This window comes from Lutra lutra, chromosome 1 (assembly GCF_902655055.1).
Source record: "Lutra lutra chromosome 1, mLutLut1.2, whole genome shotgun sequence".
NCBI classification, from domain to species: Eukaryota; Metazoa; Chordata; class Mammalia; order Carnivora; family Mustelidae; genus Lutra; species Lutra lutra.
In genome coordinates this window covers 131367096-131386347 of record NC_062278.1, presented here as the reverse complement: position 1 = coordinate 131386347, position 19252 = coordinate 131367096, and the positions used below count along the sequence as shown (strand labels likewise).

At 46.1% G+C, this 19252-nt stretch overlaps 1 protein-coding gene across 1 annotated transcript in view; it reads left to right on the top strand.

Moving 5' to 3' along the window:
• BFSP2 (beaded filament structural protein 2) overlaps window positions 1–18960 on the top strand; it is a 65202-nt gene extending 46242 nt beyond the window's left edge. Inside the window, exons 5-6 of the mRNA XM_047736784.1 lie at window positions 11528–11659; window positions 18736–18960. Coding sequence (XP_047592740.1) covers window positions 11528–11659; window positions 18736–18960 — 357 coding nt within the window. The remainder of the gene's footprint in view (window positions 1–11527; window positions 11660–18735) is intronic.
• Window positions 18961–19252: the final 292 nt, after the last annotated feature.

Here is a 19252-nt window from a genome sequence, read left to right as displayed (position 1 = left end):
ATTCTTGCTATCAAGCGTCCTTGTTCGTGAGATTTGGGTTTAGAAGAAATTTAACTTTATTTACTTTTTCTTCTACCTCAGCCTCCTTCAGTTTTGTTTATGGAGGGGAGGGTGACATTAGGGCTTAAGGAACTGAGTTATTTGTCTCTGGAAATTGGGTTGGACTCGAGGTGGGTACAGCCTTGTTTTTCTTGGCCTCCACACTTTACTCCCTGTTTCTCTACCCAGATCCCTTTTCAACAGCCCCTTTCTTTCTGACCTTAATTCCTTGGGCCAGGTCCCTACAAATTCTTGTTATGGCAAATAGTGCCTACTAACTGCACAACAAGCTGTCTCCCACCCCAACCAGGTGAGAGGGAGAACAGCACAAAGGGAAAAATGAAACCTAACCATAGATGTGATGTGGGTCCATTGCTCCTTTTTTAGGAGACTCATGAATATTCATAATTCATGACCTGAGACACCACAGCATCCCCTTTCCTCACTTCAGAGGTGAGGATCCAGATCCAGGGAGGGCAGCTGATGTCCTGAAGTCACACAGCTGGCTGGCAGCACCGTCGCTCAGCCCTCCTGGCTCTCGGGTCAGGCACCTTTTCTCCACATTGGGTAGTCGTTCCTCCTCCGTTCTGTTTCCAAAGTGAAAGCTCTGTGGCCCAGCAGTTTGCAGCCTTGCTTCTGTCCCAACACTTCTGGAGCATACCCCACATTGCAGTGATTATTTCCTTGGGGAAGCGGGTGGGGGGAGGGGGACATTGTAAATAACAGGAAAAAATCTACGTAGTGTGAAAAAGAAAAAAATCCTGGCCATTATTACTCACCCTTCACCCTCTTGAGAATCATTACCAGCCCAACAGTAATTCAAACATTAATTCTGAACAGATTCATTAGTGTTTTTTTAATAGAGTAATCTTAAAGCTACATCTCAGAGAAAACAGACAGTACTTGTTTTCATTTGGCTAATGCTGCTGGGGCCTCTTGCAGAAAGGCAGAGCTCAGAAAATATTTGCAGAATGAGTGAATTCCTCTGATCATCAACAGAGATCAGAACTGACAGCCAGAAGTCCTCCAATAAATAGTTTTGTCAGTTGCTGTCATGCCCTTAGGGGCTGACATTTGCCCATCCTGAGCACCTCTTGTCTGTTTCTTGGCAGCGAAGCATTAATGTAAAATGGCTTAGCCCACACTCCTTTCAAACCTTTTGCAGAGAGCATACAGACACGTATTTAATTACCTTTCAGGCTGGGGAGGCTGAAAATTAATTGACATGATTAATTTATGTCTTTGTTTAGGTTTCCCCAGAAACTGACTTTGTCTGAGACAAATATTAAAGAGGAAATGGTTTATCTGGAAGCTGGGGGAGGGAGTGAACCAAAATACCAGTAGGGAAGAAGCAGAGAAGGGAACCAACAAAGAACTCATTATCTAACCAGCACCCACTGGGGGAGACTGGACTCTGCACCCACAGGGTTTCTGGGTAACAGTACAGAATTTAAGAGAGGGGAAAGGCGAGGAAGCTGCGGTAGTAATACCATCCCCATCAGACATCTGCCGTCTGCTAGCAGAGTGACCTTTCAAAGACTTCAGAGAAGGTTCTCCCAGCCAAAGAAGGGTAAAATCTGGCAGTGGAACAGAAGGGTGGGGAGAACCACATGTTCTGGAATAAAGCTTCCTGAGGGATAAAGGTGGATGCCATCAGCGTCTGCTCCCAAGTTATCTGCTAATTCCTCTTATTTTTAAGTCATTAAAAGCTTATAAAGAGATTCGGGCTAGGTTCTCTCCAGCCTCGGTCATGGATGTCAGGAATTTGGTGGTCCAGCTTTCAGAGCTTCTCAGTTCTGTAACTCCGTATTTGAGGGAGGGTCAGTTTGGTCCAGAGAATTTCTGGAGGGTCTTCCAAATCGGCCCTCCCTTGTCTGCTTGTTGTGGTTACCCAGCCCTGGGTATTTGGGGATGCTTGGGGAACCACAGACAACATGCCATCCCACTCTCCAGACCTCCTGGCTACCCATGGAATACATTCCCCACAGATCCTAAACAGGCCACCTGGGGGAATATGGAAGAACCCCTATCATTCAGCTTTTTCCTAGCATGCCTATGTTAAGATGCTTCCATTCTGTAGCAGGCAACTTGCATTCTTAACCTCCTCCCTGGGATCTTCCTCCCGGGGAAGGGCTCCATACCGTCACGCCTGGAAGCCTCACCTCTGTCCCTTATTCACTGCAGTGGGAGGGTGTGTACAATAACCAAAGGCTTATTCAATTGCCAGCATTAGCTGGCGTGGTGGGGTAGGAAGTGCCAACAAAAGAGAACTCAGCTTCCTTTCAATACCCCCGGGGGCCTGGGACATCACAGCAAATGCGTTCATGCCATCTCTTCCGACAGTGGTCTGCGCTTGCCTCGGATCAGTTCAAGACATTTGTGGTCAGGAACTTTATGGGAGCTATAATGACCATGCCTTAAACAGCCCCAATGACACATCATGGAGACAGTTAAGAATGAAGAGAGGTGAACAGATGGAGATGAGTTGTGAGGTTTCTGGCTATTGATAGTCTTAGAGCTGGATGAGACATTAGCCACTGACTAGAGCAGTGCTCTCTAATAGCAATTTCTGTGAGGATGGGACTGTCATGGGTCTGCGCAGTTATCTAGTATGACAGCCACTGGCCACATGTGCTCTTGAGCACTGGGAATGTGTCTGATCCAACTGAGAAACTGAGTTCTTAATTTTATTTAATGTTTACTAATCTTTATTTAAATAACTATGTGCGGCTAGTGGCTACCATATTGGACAACGCAGGTCTAGATCTGTCCGTGAGCAGACTAGGAACCTTGGATAACATGTCTCCATATCGTCCACATTCACAAACAATAATTATATAGGCTGTCATAGCAATGCCCACTCTTTGCTTGCTTGTACCAAGAAGTGTGAATATTTTCTAGAATATACGAAATTGTATGGAATGGGTTTCTGCTAGTCAACCGAGGTCACTGGCTCTAGATGACAAGATGGTCTGATGTGATATCCCCATGAGAGCCAACAGGGAGAGTTCCTTTCAAGGAGAATAGAAAGAGCAGAACCCCTAAAAGCATCTATAATCTAGGGGGTCCCTGTGCTTTCATGAGTCAGCTATAATCCCTGATGTCTCTTCAGTGAAATAAGCCATGGTCTCTTCAGGCGTGCTTATTGCAAGCACCGAAGGGAGTCATCTAGCCTTTCTACCCCTCCTAGTATGTCACAGGGAGACCTTGGCAAAGGGCCCTAGCCCACTTTCATTTCATTTTTTATTTACTTGGATTTTATGTAAGCATTATTAATCGGTAATACCCTCACTTGCTTCAAAGTTCAAAATGTACAAAATGACATACAATGAAAAATGACATCCAACCCCTGTCCCAGCCACCCCACTTCTTTTCTACAGGGTTGATCAAGGTTATCCTTTTACTATGAGTCTTGTCAGAGATACTTTATGCACATACAAGGACATATGTGTAAATTCTCTCTCTCTCTCTCATTACACAGATAGTAGTATACAGAACATACTGCTTTTTAGATGCATAATATTAAACCACAGTGGGCAGCAAATTATAGCCCACAAGCGAAATCTCAGCCTCTGCCTGTTTTTTTACAAGTAAGTTTTATTGGAACACAGCTATGCTCATTCACTTACGTATTGTCTAGGGCTGCATTTGCATATACCAGCAGAGCAGAATAGTGGCAGTGGAGGCCATATGGTCTGCTAGGCCTAAAATATTCACTATCTGGCCCTCGACAGAAAAAACTGTTCTAGCAATGGGTATCCCAGGACTTATTTTAATGCCCTGCTGATTGATACTTAGGTGGCTTCCAATCTTTTGCTTTTATACATTAGACTAGTCACTAACTGCATCTGTCCTCCACTTCCCAATATAGAAAAATATCTGCTGGATAAATTCCTAAATGTGGAATTTCTGAGTCAAAAATTATGCACACTAGCAATTTTGATAAATATTGTCAAATTACTCTCGATGAAGGTTGTAACAATTTACTTTCCCATCAGAAGTGTTTGACAGTGCCCATTTTCCCATATCCTCACCAATACTGTGAGTTCTCATACCCTGTGATCCTTGTCAATAGTAGAGATAAAACTCAGTTTTTCAGTGCAGTTTTATTTTGCATTTCTCATATTATAAGGAAGGTGGAACATCTTTTTTACATGCTGAATTCCGGCCATATTTGCTCTTGTTTATACTATCGGATCATATCCCTTGCCCATTTTTATTAGGTCTTGGACTTTTTATTACTGGTTTGTAGTGACTCTTTGTACACTAGAGAAATTAGTCCTCTCCCTGCAGTAAGTTGTACTTAGGTCCCCAGCTTATCAATTGTCTTTCTATTTAAGTTATGGTAGTTCCAGGTGGCTTTCAAAAGATACTGTTAGCCAGTAGGGCAGGGTTGCTATAGGAGCTAGGAGGCCAGGGTTTGGTTCCCGTCACTGTGTGTTACAGGAGCGTAGCCAAGCTGGTCAGAGCTGGGGGACAGAGTAAGGGGAATCAGTAGTAGTTAAAAGGGAAACTAAAGAGACTGTCTCATTGAGGTAAGCCCTGCCTATCTTTCACCTGTTCTTTACCCAGTACAACATGAGTATTGTAGAGGCCACACCCAGACCCTCAGCTTCCATGTTGTTTCTCCAACCCCACAACCGGTCGACAACCAATATTTGAGTGACAGTCTATATTGGGGATCACCCAACACTGTAACCTCCACATGCTACCAAGAAATCTTCACTCACTCACTCATGCAGACTCCATTTGCCAAGCGAATATTTGACAAATGTCAAAAAAAAAAAAGCAGGCGCCAGGCCCTGTGCATGGGGCTGTGGGCACAAAGTTCCTGGCCTGTCCCTGGCCACCCAGTTCTTCAGTCTCAAAGCTATCTTAGGTATTTCTCAATGGTAGCTCTTTCCCATGAAAAGGGTAGGGACCTTACTTCTAAAATAAGAGACTTGCAAATATACAATAACCCAAATCCCTGAGAAATTAAAGTAGTAGTGTTTGCATTCAACGCTTACCGGTCTTTGAGAAGAGACAGAGCAGAGGAGACCCTTCTTTGGGATGGAATGACCTCCATGAACCAGAAGAAAAATACTATCATTAAACTTCTCCAATAATTACTTGAAGAAGAAAAACATATTTTTCTCTTTGGAATTCTACTCACCTCTGAGCCTCTCCTGCTGCCTTCATCAGTGGGGTACCCTTCCTAATGACCGAGGGGCAGCAAGTCCGCAAAGCCGGGTGTCCCTCGCTGTGTCCTTGGGCAGCTTCCACTGAGGCTGGGAATCGGTCCCATAGTCTTTCATGAGTAGCTTCAATAGCCAGGCAATTCCTGTGTCAAACAATTCAAGGAGACACTTGGCTTAGCCTAGCCAGGCCAGCCCTCCTGCCAACACCAAAGTTCCATTGAGCGAGACACATACTTCTTTTTAGCTCCTGCTAAGAAGAGTTCCTGTCTCAGGTGAAGACTGGATGGCATCTGGCCTTCAGCCAAGTAAATCCTACATCTGGCTGGAGTAGGTCAGGGTTGTGGATGCTGCTTGTCTAAAGCTATCCTTAGCTAAGTAACATTTATATAATCCCATGGTCATTATAATACTGATAAGCTAATCCTCCTAATTAAAAGGAGGTGTGATTTCATTCCATTGACGGGGGACCCTCCCTTTCTACAGTCCCTCGCGTGTGCCTAGGACACACTGTAGACCTTTAGTAAATGTGTTGGGAGTGCCCAAGGTGTAAAACACCATGTTAGGTCCCCAGTGCAGACAGAGGCATCAGTAAGAAGTTGTCCTTACAAACAAGCTTACTATGATCTAGTGCGAGGTTGGCTTAGGGCAGGTGGCCGGCAACAGATAGAAAGACCAATCTTCTACAAGGCAGAATACCACGTGCTTGCAAGCAGAGTCAACAGAGTATTTAGTAAGCCTGTACCAAGTGCCCAGACCATGCCCTAAGCACCTGACAGGCCATCCTCATTTCATCTTCCCACAGAGTTAGGTATTGTGATCTTCTCCATTTCACAGAGGAAGGAACTAAGGCACAGAGAGGTTAGTCACTTCCCCAAGAATACATGGTTCCAGAGTGGTGGAACTGAGATTCAGACCACACGTTCTACCTCCAGAACCATCACTCTGGACTGCTAGGTTGGCCTGGGCAGATCACATGGAGTGCGGGGGAGTCTTGATGCATTGTCTTGTGGAATGTGAGGTTAAGAGGCCTTTGTCTTGAGGGTCCAGAAGGTTATGCCAGACTTTTGTCATGATCTTCCCAAACCATGATTCTGTGCCCTCCCCATGGGATAAGATTCCTCCTTGATATAAGATGGTGAATGCCTGTCTCTGCGAGGAATTCGTTGCTTTCCCTTTCTCCATGAGCGTGAACATCATAAGGTTAGTGTGATCCCATGAGGTCCAAGAGGCTGCAGAGCCAGGCAGTCAGCTATACTCAGCAGAAGAGCAAGGCTCTTGTAAAGCTCTTGTTCACGGGCTGCAAAAACAGAGAGCTCAAACCACTGGCTGAAATCCACACAGCAACTGCTGGAGAAAGGCAGAGTACACAGTTCAACCTCTCAGCCCCCATCTTGGATACGTGTTCTGCTAGGAACACACCTGCGTAGCAGAGGGGTGGGTTTGGAGATGGCCCTTTTCCCCCCTCCACGTGGAGACTCTCAAATATTTCCTTCTGCCTTACTCCCAAGCATACTGTCCTTCTTCTTTCCCATCCACTTTCACGTGCACTAATGTGTACATTTAATTTAAATTTTTTTAATTTGCAATTTTTTACCATGTTTCCAAGTGTCTATGTGCTCTCCTGTCCCAGAAATATAGATGGAGTGCAAAGGTGCAGGCTGGCCCCCTGCACAACAAAGCCAAGATTTCAAGTGGGTTTGAAAGTCTGGGGACCAGCATATTTTAATCTCATTACACATCCTAGCAACTGCGCTCAGCAACAAAATACAGTCCTACCTTCCTAGACTCAGGTCTAGAATGGCATACCTGCTATTTGGTCTGCGAGGAGAAATCTTGAAGGCATTGGGTGGAAATGGAAACAGAAGTAATTATTAATCAGAAAGCATAACTCTAAAAAGCCATTGGAGAAGGACAAGTAATACTTTTAGGTGAGTTAAAGCAGCAGACTGTCCCCAGATGGAGGGCAAGTACCATTCATAAGCTGATTTGAGAAGGTATTGGGCATGATATAAAATGACACTGAATCCCATAGTGATCAAATTCATTTTTTTCTCTTTCAATCTTAATTAAACTGTATAAGAAAGTTTTCATTGGGTGCTGGTAGGTTATCAACACTTCTCTTATACTCATCCATCTCACCTTTCAACAAAGAGAAGGCAGGCTTTGGGACTCAGCTGCGTGGTGGGCAACATTTGCTCAAATACAATAACATTGGTTTATTTTAATGTCATTAATTTTTCAGCTATTTTTTGTCTATGACCAACAGTTTTACAGTTTTATCTGTTTCCTTAGCAATCTAGAACTTTGTTCCCATGGACCAGGCATCACATGGGAGTTTTAAATGCAGATTCCTGGGCCCATTCAGATCTCCTGAATCAGAACCTGTATTTTCCCTAGATCATCCTGATGCACATAAAATTTGAGATCTTGGGCCGCCTGGGTGGCTCAGTGGGTTAAGCCGCTGCCTTTGGCTCTGGTCATGATCCCAGGTTCCTGGGATCAAGTCTCGAATCGGGCTCTCTGCTCAGCAGGGAGCCTGCTTCCCCCCTCTTTGTCTGCCCCTCTGCCTGCTTGTGATCTCTCTCTCTGTCAAATAAATAAAATCTTAAAAAAAAAATTGAGATCTTATCTACAGCTTCCATTTTAAACACATTTATTTACAAAGGAAACATGAATCAATTTAAATAAAAATTGAGTCGGTATTCAGATATGCAAAAAATCATGCTGCTTGTTGAATGTTTGGGAAACACTCCAATCCAGCAATCCAGCAATCATCCCACTCCCCACAAGATCAGCACGTACCTCTGAATACAGACCTCTCATTGTCTGGGTTGAGAAGGGGGCAAATCACCTGCCGGACTGTGGTGATGGCCTTGACCAGCAGATTTACTCCAGACCCACCTGCCTAAGCTTTGAAATTTGCCTTCAGTGAGACTTGACTTCCACTCATGCCAGCTTCTGACCCAGGGTGTGCTGGTTATGTTTCATATCTACTCTCCAAGGACAAATGTAAGCATTTGTGTTTATGTGCCAGTCAGATTCACAATATCATATCAAGGTAACATAGGAGTTTCCGATGATGTGTTCTTTATATAATTTTAGAGGTTACCTAAATTTTAGAATAAAATACATACTTTGCTTTTCCATTTGCACCTACACCTTGAGTGTGACTGACTAGCTAGCTATCTCTTGCAAAATCTGCCAACTGTTTTTATAATTCTGTCATCGACAATGTCCAAAATCAGATTATAAAATATGCTCAATTATTAATATCCGATTAAGCAAAAAGTCACTCACATCAATGATAAATGAGAATAGGTCCAATATGAATTTTGGTTGCTATTTCCATTGACCTTAATGAGTCCTTTCATCAATGACATTAGTTATTTCTTTGCAAATCAGCAATAGTTTATAAATATTGGAAAGATATTACCTCTAATTTTTTTGCTATTCATAATGTGACAGCTATAGACATGACCCACTTTAAGTTTAATCTGCATTATTAACATTTTCTGCATCCCTTTCTTAAGTCTAGACAGTCAGCGAAACAATTCAAACCCTGATTTGTAGTGTTTGCCAATTTCCATGAGGTAAGAAAAACTCACCACAGCTGATTTCAAACTCCTAACTTGATGTAAATAAGCACAGAGTTTGGAAGAGATGCACAGAAGCTCACCATTAAATGTTATGCCTACCCCACAGGTACCGTCGATATAAATAACTTCGATATAGCACAGATAATGATAAAATGTAAATAAATTAGCAAGTGATGTGTTTGGAGTATTACCATTTTGATATATATTAATTGTAAGTGGATATAATTTAATTTTTAATGATGGCTGTGTTTACCAAGCAGCTTACAGACTTCCTGAAAATTTAACCCTCGGCTCCCGTGAGCTGTCAGGCGTGGGCTCCAGCTGCCGGCTGCCGGCTGCTCCTGGCTGTTCTAACCACCTGCACCTTCCAGCTGGATCTTTCTGCCGGAACCCCGCCTGCCCACCCACACAGCCCACCTGGCCAAGTCCCAACCCCAGAGACAGGGAGAGAAATGGGGTGACCCATCACAGCAAGACTTGACAGACCACGAGGATGTTTTAGAGGGGTCCACCTTCACTTTAGGGAAGACGGCTCTACTTTGGGAGCTCTTTTTTTCTTTAAGATTTTATTCATTTATTTGATGAAAAAAGAGATAGCAAGAGAGGGAATACAAGCAGGGTAAGTGGGAGAAGGAGAAGCAGTTTTCCCACTGAGCAGGGAACCCGACGCGGGGCTCAATCCCAGGATGCTGGGATCATGACCTGACCCGAAGGGAGATGCTTAACGACTGAGCCACCCAGGTGCCCCGACTTTTGGGGCTCTTGATGAATTGGTGGAAATGAATTTGTGGAAGCAGTGGTTTTCAAAACTGGTTGAGAGTACAGCTCTGGCATGGGCCGCAGCATCTCACAGACCATGAAATCTTGAGAAAATAACTCAGTCTCTCTCTGCCTCAGTTTCCTCATGTAAAATAGGAATAACAATGACACTTGCTTCATAGGTCGTGAATATTAGCTGAAATAATGGACTTAAGCAGTTAATGGAGTGCTTGGCACAGAATAAGTGCTTAGCACCTGTTAGTTATCATTAGTAGTACCCAACCTAGAGTGGTTACAAACTCATTTTTGGCTGATACTACTTGTTACATATAGAAAAGTATATGCAGTCACTATTTGCACGCTTTTAAGGTTCTACAAGTTTCCATATGTATAACCTGTTGGAAGTGTCATAGTGTCTCCTCTCATTGTCATTTGCATTCTGTGGGGAGGGACTAGGGCTCAGAGAGGCTGAATGATGGTCCATGGACACACAGCCATGGGCTGACCAGTCCAAGATGGGCCCACAGCTTCCATTCACCTATAGCTGATCCCAGACCTTTAATGGATGTTTTTGTTAAGCTCTGTCTAGCCCTCACACAGGAAGAGCTACACCTGGGATGAGCTCTTTGACCCCAGTTTTCTTAGTCAGTTTGACTGGACTATTTTTGCATAACCCTGTAAATAAGTATTCATATGTAGTAAAAATGGTCAATCCAGAACAGGTTTTTTCTCCCATATCACGGACTTAGAGACGTGCGTCAGCCTGTACCAAAGATGAATGAAGGTGATCTCTAGTTTTTCCCCTTTCTCCAGCAGAGAGAGAAAGAATGACCTATTCCCCCGGAAAGTATGGGAAAGAATCAGACTATGTCCTTGCTGAGGGAGAAACTGCAAAACACAGACCTTCCCCTTGTGTTCACAATTGTGGCCAGACTGGTTTTTACAAGGAAACAGGGACTATCAGATCAAGTTGGATAGTTCCTCATTTGAAGAAGGTGTGAGGCAATTGGCACTGCCTGACAGTATTGGGATGGGTTGGGAGTTCTCTGAAAGGCAATTTGTCAACATCCATCAAAATGACAGATGCATACCCCTTGACTCAGCAGTCCCACTTCAGGGATTTACCCCACAGAGATACTCCCATGTGTGGAAAATGAGGGTTGTAGGTAATTCTTTACACCATTGTTTGTAACAGGCAAAGACTGGAAACAATCTAAGTGCTCCTCAGTGCAGGGCTTCTAGATAATTCTGTACTTCCAAACAAGGCAATACTCTGGAGCCATTAAAAAGAATGTAATTGATTTATATATATTGGTAGAGAATATTTTCTAGGATATATTAAGTACCAAAGCAAGTAGAGGATGATTACATATATTTACTTATAAATGTATGAAATAATTGGGGGGTGGGGTGCCTGGGTGGCTTAGTTGGTTAAGCAACTGCCTTCAGCTCAGGTCATGATCCTGGAGTCTCAGGATCGAGTCCTGCATCAGGCTTCCTGCTCATCGGGGGAGTCTGCTTCTCCCTCTGACCACCCCCTTTTGTGCTCTCTCTCTTCAAGCAAGCAAGCAAGCAAGAAAGAATATAACGGATAGATAGATATAGATATCGTGTGTGTGTGTGTGTGTGTGTGTATAATTTCTGGAAAGAGGTATAAGAAACTGGAAGGAGGAGAACTGGGTAATTAAGGCACAGGGACAAAAAGAGATTTTCTCCCACAAATCCTCCAAAAAAAGATTTCGAATTTTATTCTACTTGTATGCACTATATGTTCAAACTCAATAAATGCTTGTATGCAAATCAGGAAAGGTGCCCGTGGAAAAAGAGGGATTTTTCAATCGGCCAGCCGTTTGAGTTAGAGGCTGTGGAGTGGGTCCTGGGAAGGGCAGAAGGGAAAGCGGGCTTCGGGCTGTCCACGCACCCCTGCTCACGTGGAGACCTGCCCCTTCCCAGCAACAGGCAGAGATGGCCCGCATGGCGCAGACCCAGGAAGAGAAGCTGGCCGCTGCCCTCAGGCTGGAGCTACACAACACTTCGTGCCAGGTCCAGAGCCTCCAGGTGGAGACAGAATCCCTGCGGGCCCTGGTGAGTGGGCTGGGAAGAGCCCTGGCATTTCTTATGTCAATTTTACTCTCAACTGTTGCACTAGTCATCTGGGTTAGAGTTCACAAGAGTCTTGAGGCCCCCAAAGGGTCAGCTGATACTGAATCACAACCAGCATAGTGAAGGCTGTTAGTGCCCCACCGGAATACACGACACCAGGCCACTGCTGAGAGTGTTGGCCGCTCACATCCACAGATGTCCCACTTCTCCAGAGAATTGGCCTCAGCCAAACAGTGGACACCTGGCCTGGGCGGTTAGGCCCACCTCCTCTAGCCCTCAGCCAATGACTGGCTGACGTGGGGTTTAAAAGCCCAGACCACTGGCTTCTGAGTGGAATGGGTTTTGTCCTGTACTTTACCCTCGTAATCGCCCTGTGGGATCAGGCTGTACCAGACTCCAACTGATACTTCCCCCTGGCTTAGCGCCTTCCTCTGTCCTATCCTGCTTTCCTTGCTCCCCTTTCCTTGAGAGCAACCCCTTAACTCTTTACATGTACCAAGATCCCTGGCTCAGGCTCTGCTTCTGGGAAAGCCAAATTAAGACTAGGAAGCTCCTCAGACTCACTGGGATTTGTGGGAAAGTCTCTTGCATTATTTATTATTAATAATAATTTGGGATGCCTGGGTGGCTCAGTTGGTTAAGCAGCTGCCTTCGGCTCAGGTCATGATCCCAGCGTCCTGGGATCGAGTCCCACATCGGGCTCCTTGCTTGGCGGGGAGCCTGCTTCTCCCTCTGCCTGCCATTCTGTCTGCCTGTGCTCGCTCGCTCTCCTCTCTCTCTCTGACAAATAAATAAAATCTTTAAAAAAAAAATAATTAAAATAATTATTAATAATACAGCAATTTACCCTCTGCTTTCTGGGGTGAACTGAAGTTCTATTAGGGTACTAAGCCTACAGCTCCTCCTTGATGGCCCCTGTGGGGGGGCCCATGTGTACCAATTGGAACCACAAGCATTTTGTCCACACTGCAGTACATGAGGGGGATGGTTCATGTAATTCTTATGCAGCTGAGGTGGTCTGGACTCTACCAAGGCCCAAGGAGCTCCTGTCTCTCATCAGCTTCAAGCCTTGGGGGAAGTTCCAATACTATTGCTAGTGCCCCTTTCTTCTACCACTCCCCCTAAACCCTCCTCATCTCAATCTTGCCACCCAAATCCATTCCATCACCAAACCAGCAGCCCCACCTCCCAATGCAGTCTTAGCCTAACATTAAGTTAGCTCAAGGATTTATTCTAGTTGGTTCCCTCAGAAACAACATTTTCACTACCCATGGTCAAGATCATTCCATCAACCCTGAGTTCCCCTCCTTCATGTGTCTTCCATTCCCTTGGGTCCATCATCCTCTGGATAACAAGGTCACACGATACCCAGTCAGCTCAGGAAGATGCTGTCTTGCCACAGCACAGCACATGACACACATCTCACTGCCACAGCTCTCCCTCACATTCTGTGATGGGATTGGGGTCACTGCAAGGGGATGTGAGAAAAGGATCAGAGGTGAGAAAAATCAGGAAACTACAGCCTAAAGCAATGCCATTTTAGTTGTTTTTTTTTTTTAATTGTCTGAAAGACAATTGCATTATTTACTCAGAGTTATGTGAATTTATGCTCATCTGTTTTATTCCCTTGCCCTAACCCTTGATCCTAATATTAGGGGTGCTGCCTTTTCCCCAAGTCGCTTTAAACAAGTATAAGGGGGCTGCCATTTATTCCCCAGATGTCTTTGTGACTGCCAAAACTCCACTCTTCCATAACAGAAAGTGCCAGGCAAAACGCTGGTGACACACACTGAAGCCCACATCATCAGAAAAGCCTGGATGAATTGCACCTGAGGGGAGGCAGCCCGTCACTCAACACACATTCCACACATATACTTGCTCCAGCTGTGTGCTGAGCCCTCCATGAGGAAGGTCCCAGGGACGCAACCATGAAGTGAATGGTTCCCATCCTCTAGAAGCTCATAACCACATTGGGTTCAGCCAAATGACCGAACACAGAAGAGGGTACTGTGCTCCCCAGAGCGGTTGCTCCTAGCAGCCTCCATTCTCAGTAAACTCCAGCCTGCCCTCACCTCTGTCCCTCAGCAGATGCTGTCACTCTCACCATTCTGCAGGTAGGATTAAGGTCCCCAAACATGAGATCCTCTGTCTTCTGTTTCCAATCTTTGTTTCCAAAATACCTCTGAAGTTTTATCCCCTCTCTCCTCCCTTCAGTAAATTTCCCCTGTCCACTGTTGCCCCATGTGGGGCATTTCTCTATCTACTGTCCTTTCCTGCATTTTCAGTGTCCCTCCCTCCACTGGGATTGTCTGGGGGTAAAATAGAAAGATTCCTTTTCCACACCTTCTAGCACCCCCAGTTCTTGGGCTTCATTTACAGACCAGCCCAGTTTCCACAGGAAGGGAAATGCCCAGAACCACCCTTTGGGGTGGGGGGTCTCCTACACTTGAACCCTTGGACATGTTCTTCCCATGGCTGCAAGGAGACCCCTCCCCTCAACTCTGCCCACCCCTACCTGTCTTCACACCCTTGGTACAAGTGAGGGAGAAGATATGCAAGTGCTACACACAGGGAAAAGCCTAGATCCTGACTCCCACAGGTGGGGTGACCTCTCCACCTTCCACCCACTCGCTTTCACAGCCCTGTGGTTCACATGGTTCTACCAGCTCATCCACCAACATCACATCAACTCCTTGAGGACAGAGACCATGTCTCATTTGTTTCATGTCCCCAAAGCCCTTGATGAGGGTCCAGAATGTCATTTCTTCAAAGTGATACTAATAGTAAGGAGAGCATGCTTGCATGCATTCTCTCATCAGACACTCATAGAGACACTGAGAAGTGTGGTGACTGACAACCCATTTTGCAGAAGAGCAAACTGTGATTCAGGGGTTTGCCCATGAGCACGAGTAACAAGTAGGAGAGCCAAGCCCTTCTGGCTCAATTGCGCTTCTAGACCACAGCAGGCCTCTGGAATTGGGGATTGGCCCTCACTCTGGAATCTGGAATCTTGACTCCTCTACTTATTAGCGGAGTGATGCCTCTAAGATTCTGTTTTCTCACTTGCAAAGTGAGGATTTATCATATGTATCTATCGGGTTAGCGGCTTAAGGCAACAGTAAAAAATGTGTTCATTCAATCTGCAATTTAGGTGGAGTCCGGCAGAGACAGCTGCGGCCTCTGCTGGGGCCGGCCCTTCCAAGAATGGTGGCTTCCGCTCACATATGTGGGGCCTCAGCTGTGCATCTCTTTTTTTTCCTCCATGGGGCCTCTCCAGGTGGCTAGCTGTGACTTCCTCAAATCATGGCAGTCGTGTAGTCAGACTACTGCTCTGGCATCCAGCTTCCCTCAGAGCATCAGCACAGAAGCTACCAGGTCTCTTACCACCTGGCCTGAAAAATCCCTGAATATCACCTACACAGAACTCTGTTGGTCTAAGCAGTCAAAGGCCATCCCAGATCCCACAGGAAGAGAAAGAAACTCCACCTCTTGACGAGGCAGTGGCAAGGCCACCTAGAGAAAGAACACATGGGATGGAGACAGGGATTGCACCTGCCTTTGGAAATGTGCTCTGTCACTGGACCCACCAGTATTTGCCTCATAAAGTCATGTGGATGATGACTTACGAAACAGCACAGGTCAAGCCCTTAGCACAGTGCCTGGTACAGAGTGAACAGTCAATAATTGGTATCTATTACTGCCTACCGTTGTAAAATTATTATTATAACCACTGAAATAGTAATCCCAGGTTGGCATCAACCAATCACCTCACTCAAACCCCGTCGTCCTGACTACCGGAACAAATCAGAAGAAAATTCACACCCCCAACCAGGAGGGACGTAGGAGTAGTGACATGCTGGCTGTGCTTGGGACCCAGGACAGGCCGCCTCTGTCCTCTGTGAGCTAGTAGATCAGAGCTCTGGTCACTGGGCCTTCCAGTCAAGGATAGGAGCCCAGACAGCCGGAATAAGGAGCACACCTTCCTGCAGCTTTCAGACACAGCTCAGTCCATCCAGCACACCTGTTATCCTTGGTCAGAGCAACCTACACACACACAAGGCCCCCACAGCTCATCTAAGCCTCAGACAGGTGAGCTGGCAGCACTGGCTGTCCCCTTGGCCAGCAAGGCCCTCTTTGTATTGGCAACCAGGCACCAGTAATGGTGCTTAAAGCCTACTGAGCTCTGTGTTCCGTCAACGCAAATCAGGAATGGAGTTCAAGGCCAGAAATCACACAAGGTCACTATTTTTACTTTATGGAGGGCTTAGCAATTCAAGGAAGTCCCTTCAAATCTCCAGAAACTGGGGAATAAGTATGCTTCTGTGACCTGGGTTTGCTTGCCGGTGTTGTGCTACTGTGGGGGCTGGAGTGGGGAGATGGGCAGCAGTGGCCTGATTGCCATCGCTTGAGCCCAAGCGTCTCTGTGAGAACCAGGTGAGGATGTCAGGGACTTAGGTGGGAAGAAGCTGGACTGAGGCACTAAGGATGGGATGGAAGAGACAGAGGACCTCTGACAGGCATTTGCACAAACATATGTTGGACACTGGGTCCTAAGTCATCAGAGCAAACTTCAGGCCAAACGGAGAAGTCACCTGTGAACATGGAGCAAAAACTAGACAGATGATCTAAACATGATTCCACGAAAGATCTTTCCAAACAACAGGTGTTACAGGTACAACATCAACACTAAACACTACAAGGAATTTCCTGATGAACAAAGTGGGAAAACCCGGAGAGTTTGGAACGAGTGATTCTCAAAGCGCAGGTGGCCATTTCCACATCTTTGCCATAGAGGGGTTTTCAGCTCTCACCAAAATAATAACCCTAGGCCAGATGCTGATCTAGATTTATTTTCTACTAGTCACATTTTTGCCACCTGTAAATCTATCTAGGATGGGAATATGACTCAATATTCTTAGGTCTTATGGAATTAAAATGGTTTAAATAAGGTGATATGGTGGCCCCTGCTTAACAGGAGCCATGATTCAAGATGGCATCATGACCAAAAAGCGTCCATTTCAACCACAGTAACCCAAAAGGTATGAAAAATCTCCTAGGAGGCAAGGTACAGAAAGTTGTTTTAATGAGATTTTATCTCAATTTGAAAAGGTATTTATCTGTTCTTATGTGTTATGTAAAAATCCAGATGCTAAATTGTAGGTGTACCATGATTACAACTATTAAAAATGTTAAAGATAGATGCACACAGCTTTTTAAACGTGTTTGTTGGTCAGCCCTACAGTCTGCAGGGCTTGCTATATGAGAAAATGAGGTTTCCTGTCTAATGGGGAGACAGGTAGAGCAATAAGGGTAACCATAATACAAATATTGTCATCCTGGGCAACACACCCAGATGAGCACCTACTCTGTGCCAGCCCCGGTCTTACCATGAGAGTTACGAAACTTCCTTTCATCTCTGAAGAGCTCACTGTCTGGTAGAGGAAACATGCCTCTAAGCAGCTCAGCCCACTATGACAAGTTTAAGGGCATGCATGTACTTGGGCAGCCATGGAAAGCCAGAGGAGGGGTCCCTAACCCAGCCTGGTGGGGGGAAAGGGCAAGAGACTATCAAGGAAGAAGGAAGCCTTTCTGGGGGAAGTGACCCCCAAGCTTGGACTTGGGGATGAATAGGAATGATCCAGGTGAGAAGGAAGGGGAGATACAAATCCAGATTTGGACTTTCGACAAAGCACAGTTATTGCTGTGTAGAGAATGCAGGGGTAGCAGGAACTAGAGACCAAGAGATGAGTTGCAAGCTACTGAGCTTACCCCCAGGGAGCAGTGATAAGCATCCATCCTGGGCACTGGTGGCTGGGGGGAAGAGGGCACAGAAGTGAAAACTTTCCAGAATACATAAGAGGTAGGACTCCGTGATGACTGGATTACGGAGGGGAGGAAGATGAGGGACATGCCTTTCCCTTGTTTCTAGTCCATGTGAACTCACCAGCGGAAGCACAGGAGAGGCGGACAGGTTCAGAAAGAAGTCAGTGGCTCCACTGTGGATACGTTGATTTGAAGTGCCCATGACTTGTATATATTTCCAGGAAGAAACTCAGAAGCAGGTTTATGCTGGGGGGAGACATCTGTCCTGGAAACATCAATGCAGGAGTCATCGGGAGGGAGACAACTAAAGTCATGTGTGGCAAAGACCAACCAACACAGGCCCAGGAAGCAGAGCTCAGAGAGAACAGGCTCAAGATGGGGCCTTGGGAGCCCACAGTGAAGGGGCAGATAGGGGAAGAAGCATTAGCCAACGTGTGCTACTAACACACTGAAGAAAACACTGTCGAGTGTGCAACGGCCAGAGACATTCATTCGAACTCTGGCAATCTGGCCAAGAGTGTCAGAGGAGAGGGCATTTTAGCTGAATGATGGATGTGGTTTCAGCAGTGGAGGAGGAAAGGGCCCCGCAGGGAGTGAGGAATCATGAGCAGAAAGGCCCAGAGGCAGTTCAGAGAGCAAGATTTCCTTGAAAAAAAACACCTGCAGGGGCGCCTGGGTGGCTCAGTGGGTTGAGCCGCTGCCTTTGGCTCAGGTCATGGTCCCAGGTCCTGGGTTCCGGCCCCGCATCGGGCTTTCTGCTCAGCAGGGAGCCTGCTTCCTCCTCTCTCTCTGCCTGCCTCTCTGCCTGCTTGTGATCTCTCTCTGTCAAATAAATAAATAAAATCTTTAAAAAAAAAAAAAACACCTGCAAACTGTCTCTCCTGTGTCAGTTTCTCACTCTCATTTTTTCTCTCGTTATCTTTCACACTCTTTCATTCTGTCTCATCAGTACACTTCATCAGTACACTTCATCGTTCTCCCTCTCCTTTCCCTCTTGGCTGTCTTCTTCCCACACACCCTCAGCAGAAGAATCTGTGAATAAGACCAAACAAGAGTCTGGCCTCCGACCTCTGGAGGCAGAGTCATCGCTTCCCTCTGCAACCCAGCCAGGCCCTCGTCCTTGGAGTTAATGGACGGCCCAGGCCCAGCGTAGCCCCTCGCACAGCTCTGCCCAGCTCCCTCCTCAAGGGCCCTGCGTGTGGCCTCGGGTGTGGACCGCGTTCTCTCTTTGGCAGAAACGAGGCCTGGAGAACACTTTGCACGACGCCAAGCACTGGCACGACATCGAGCTCCAGAACCTGGGCGCTGTGGTGAGCCGGCTGGAGGCAGAGCTCAGGGAGATGCGCTCTGAGGCCGAACAGCAGCAGCAGGCTCGCGAACATCTGCTGGCACACAAGGCGCAGCTGCAGAGGGACGTGGCGTCCTACCACGCCCTGCTGGACAGGGAGGAGAGCGGGTAAGCCTCTCGCCGCCCCTCATTCCTGTGACACGTATACATACCCATAGGTTTGAAATTAAAAGTTCATTAAACCCTAGCAATTAAGGTAAGAAGGAGAAATGACCCTCAAACTCCCCAACACACACACACTCCCACAGCCTGTGTCCTTGCAGGAATTTTTTTTTTTTTTTCAAATTTTTTAAATTTAAATTCAATTAATTGATATATAATGTATTATTGGTTTCAGAGGTGGAGGTCAGTGATTCATCCGTCTTAAATAACACCCTGTGCTCATTACATCACGTGCCCTCGTT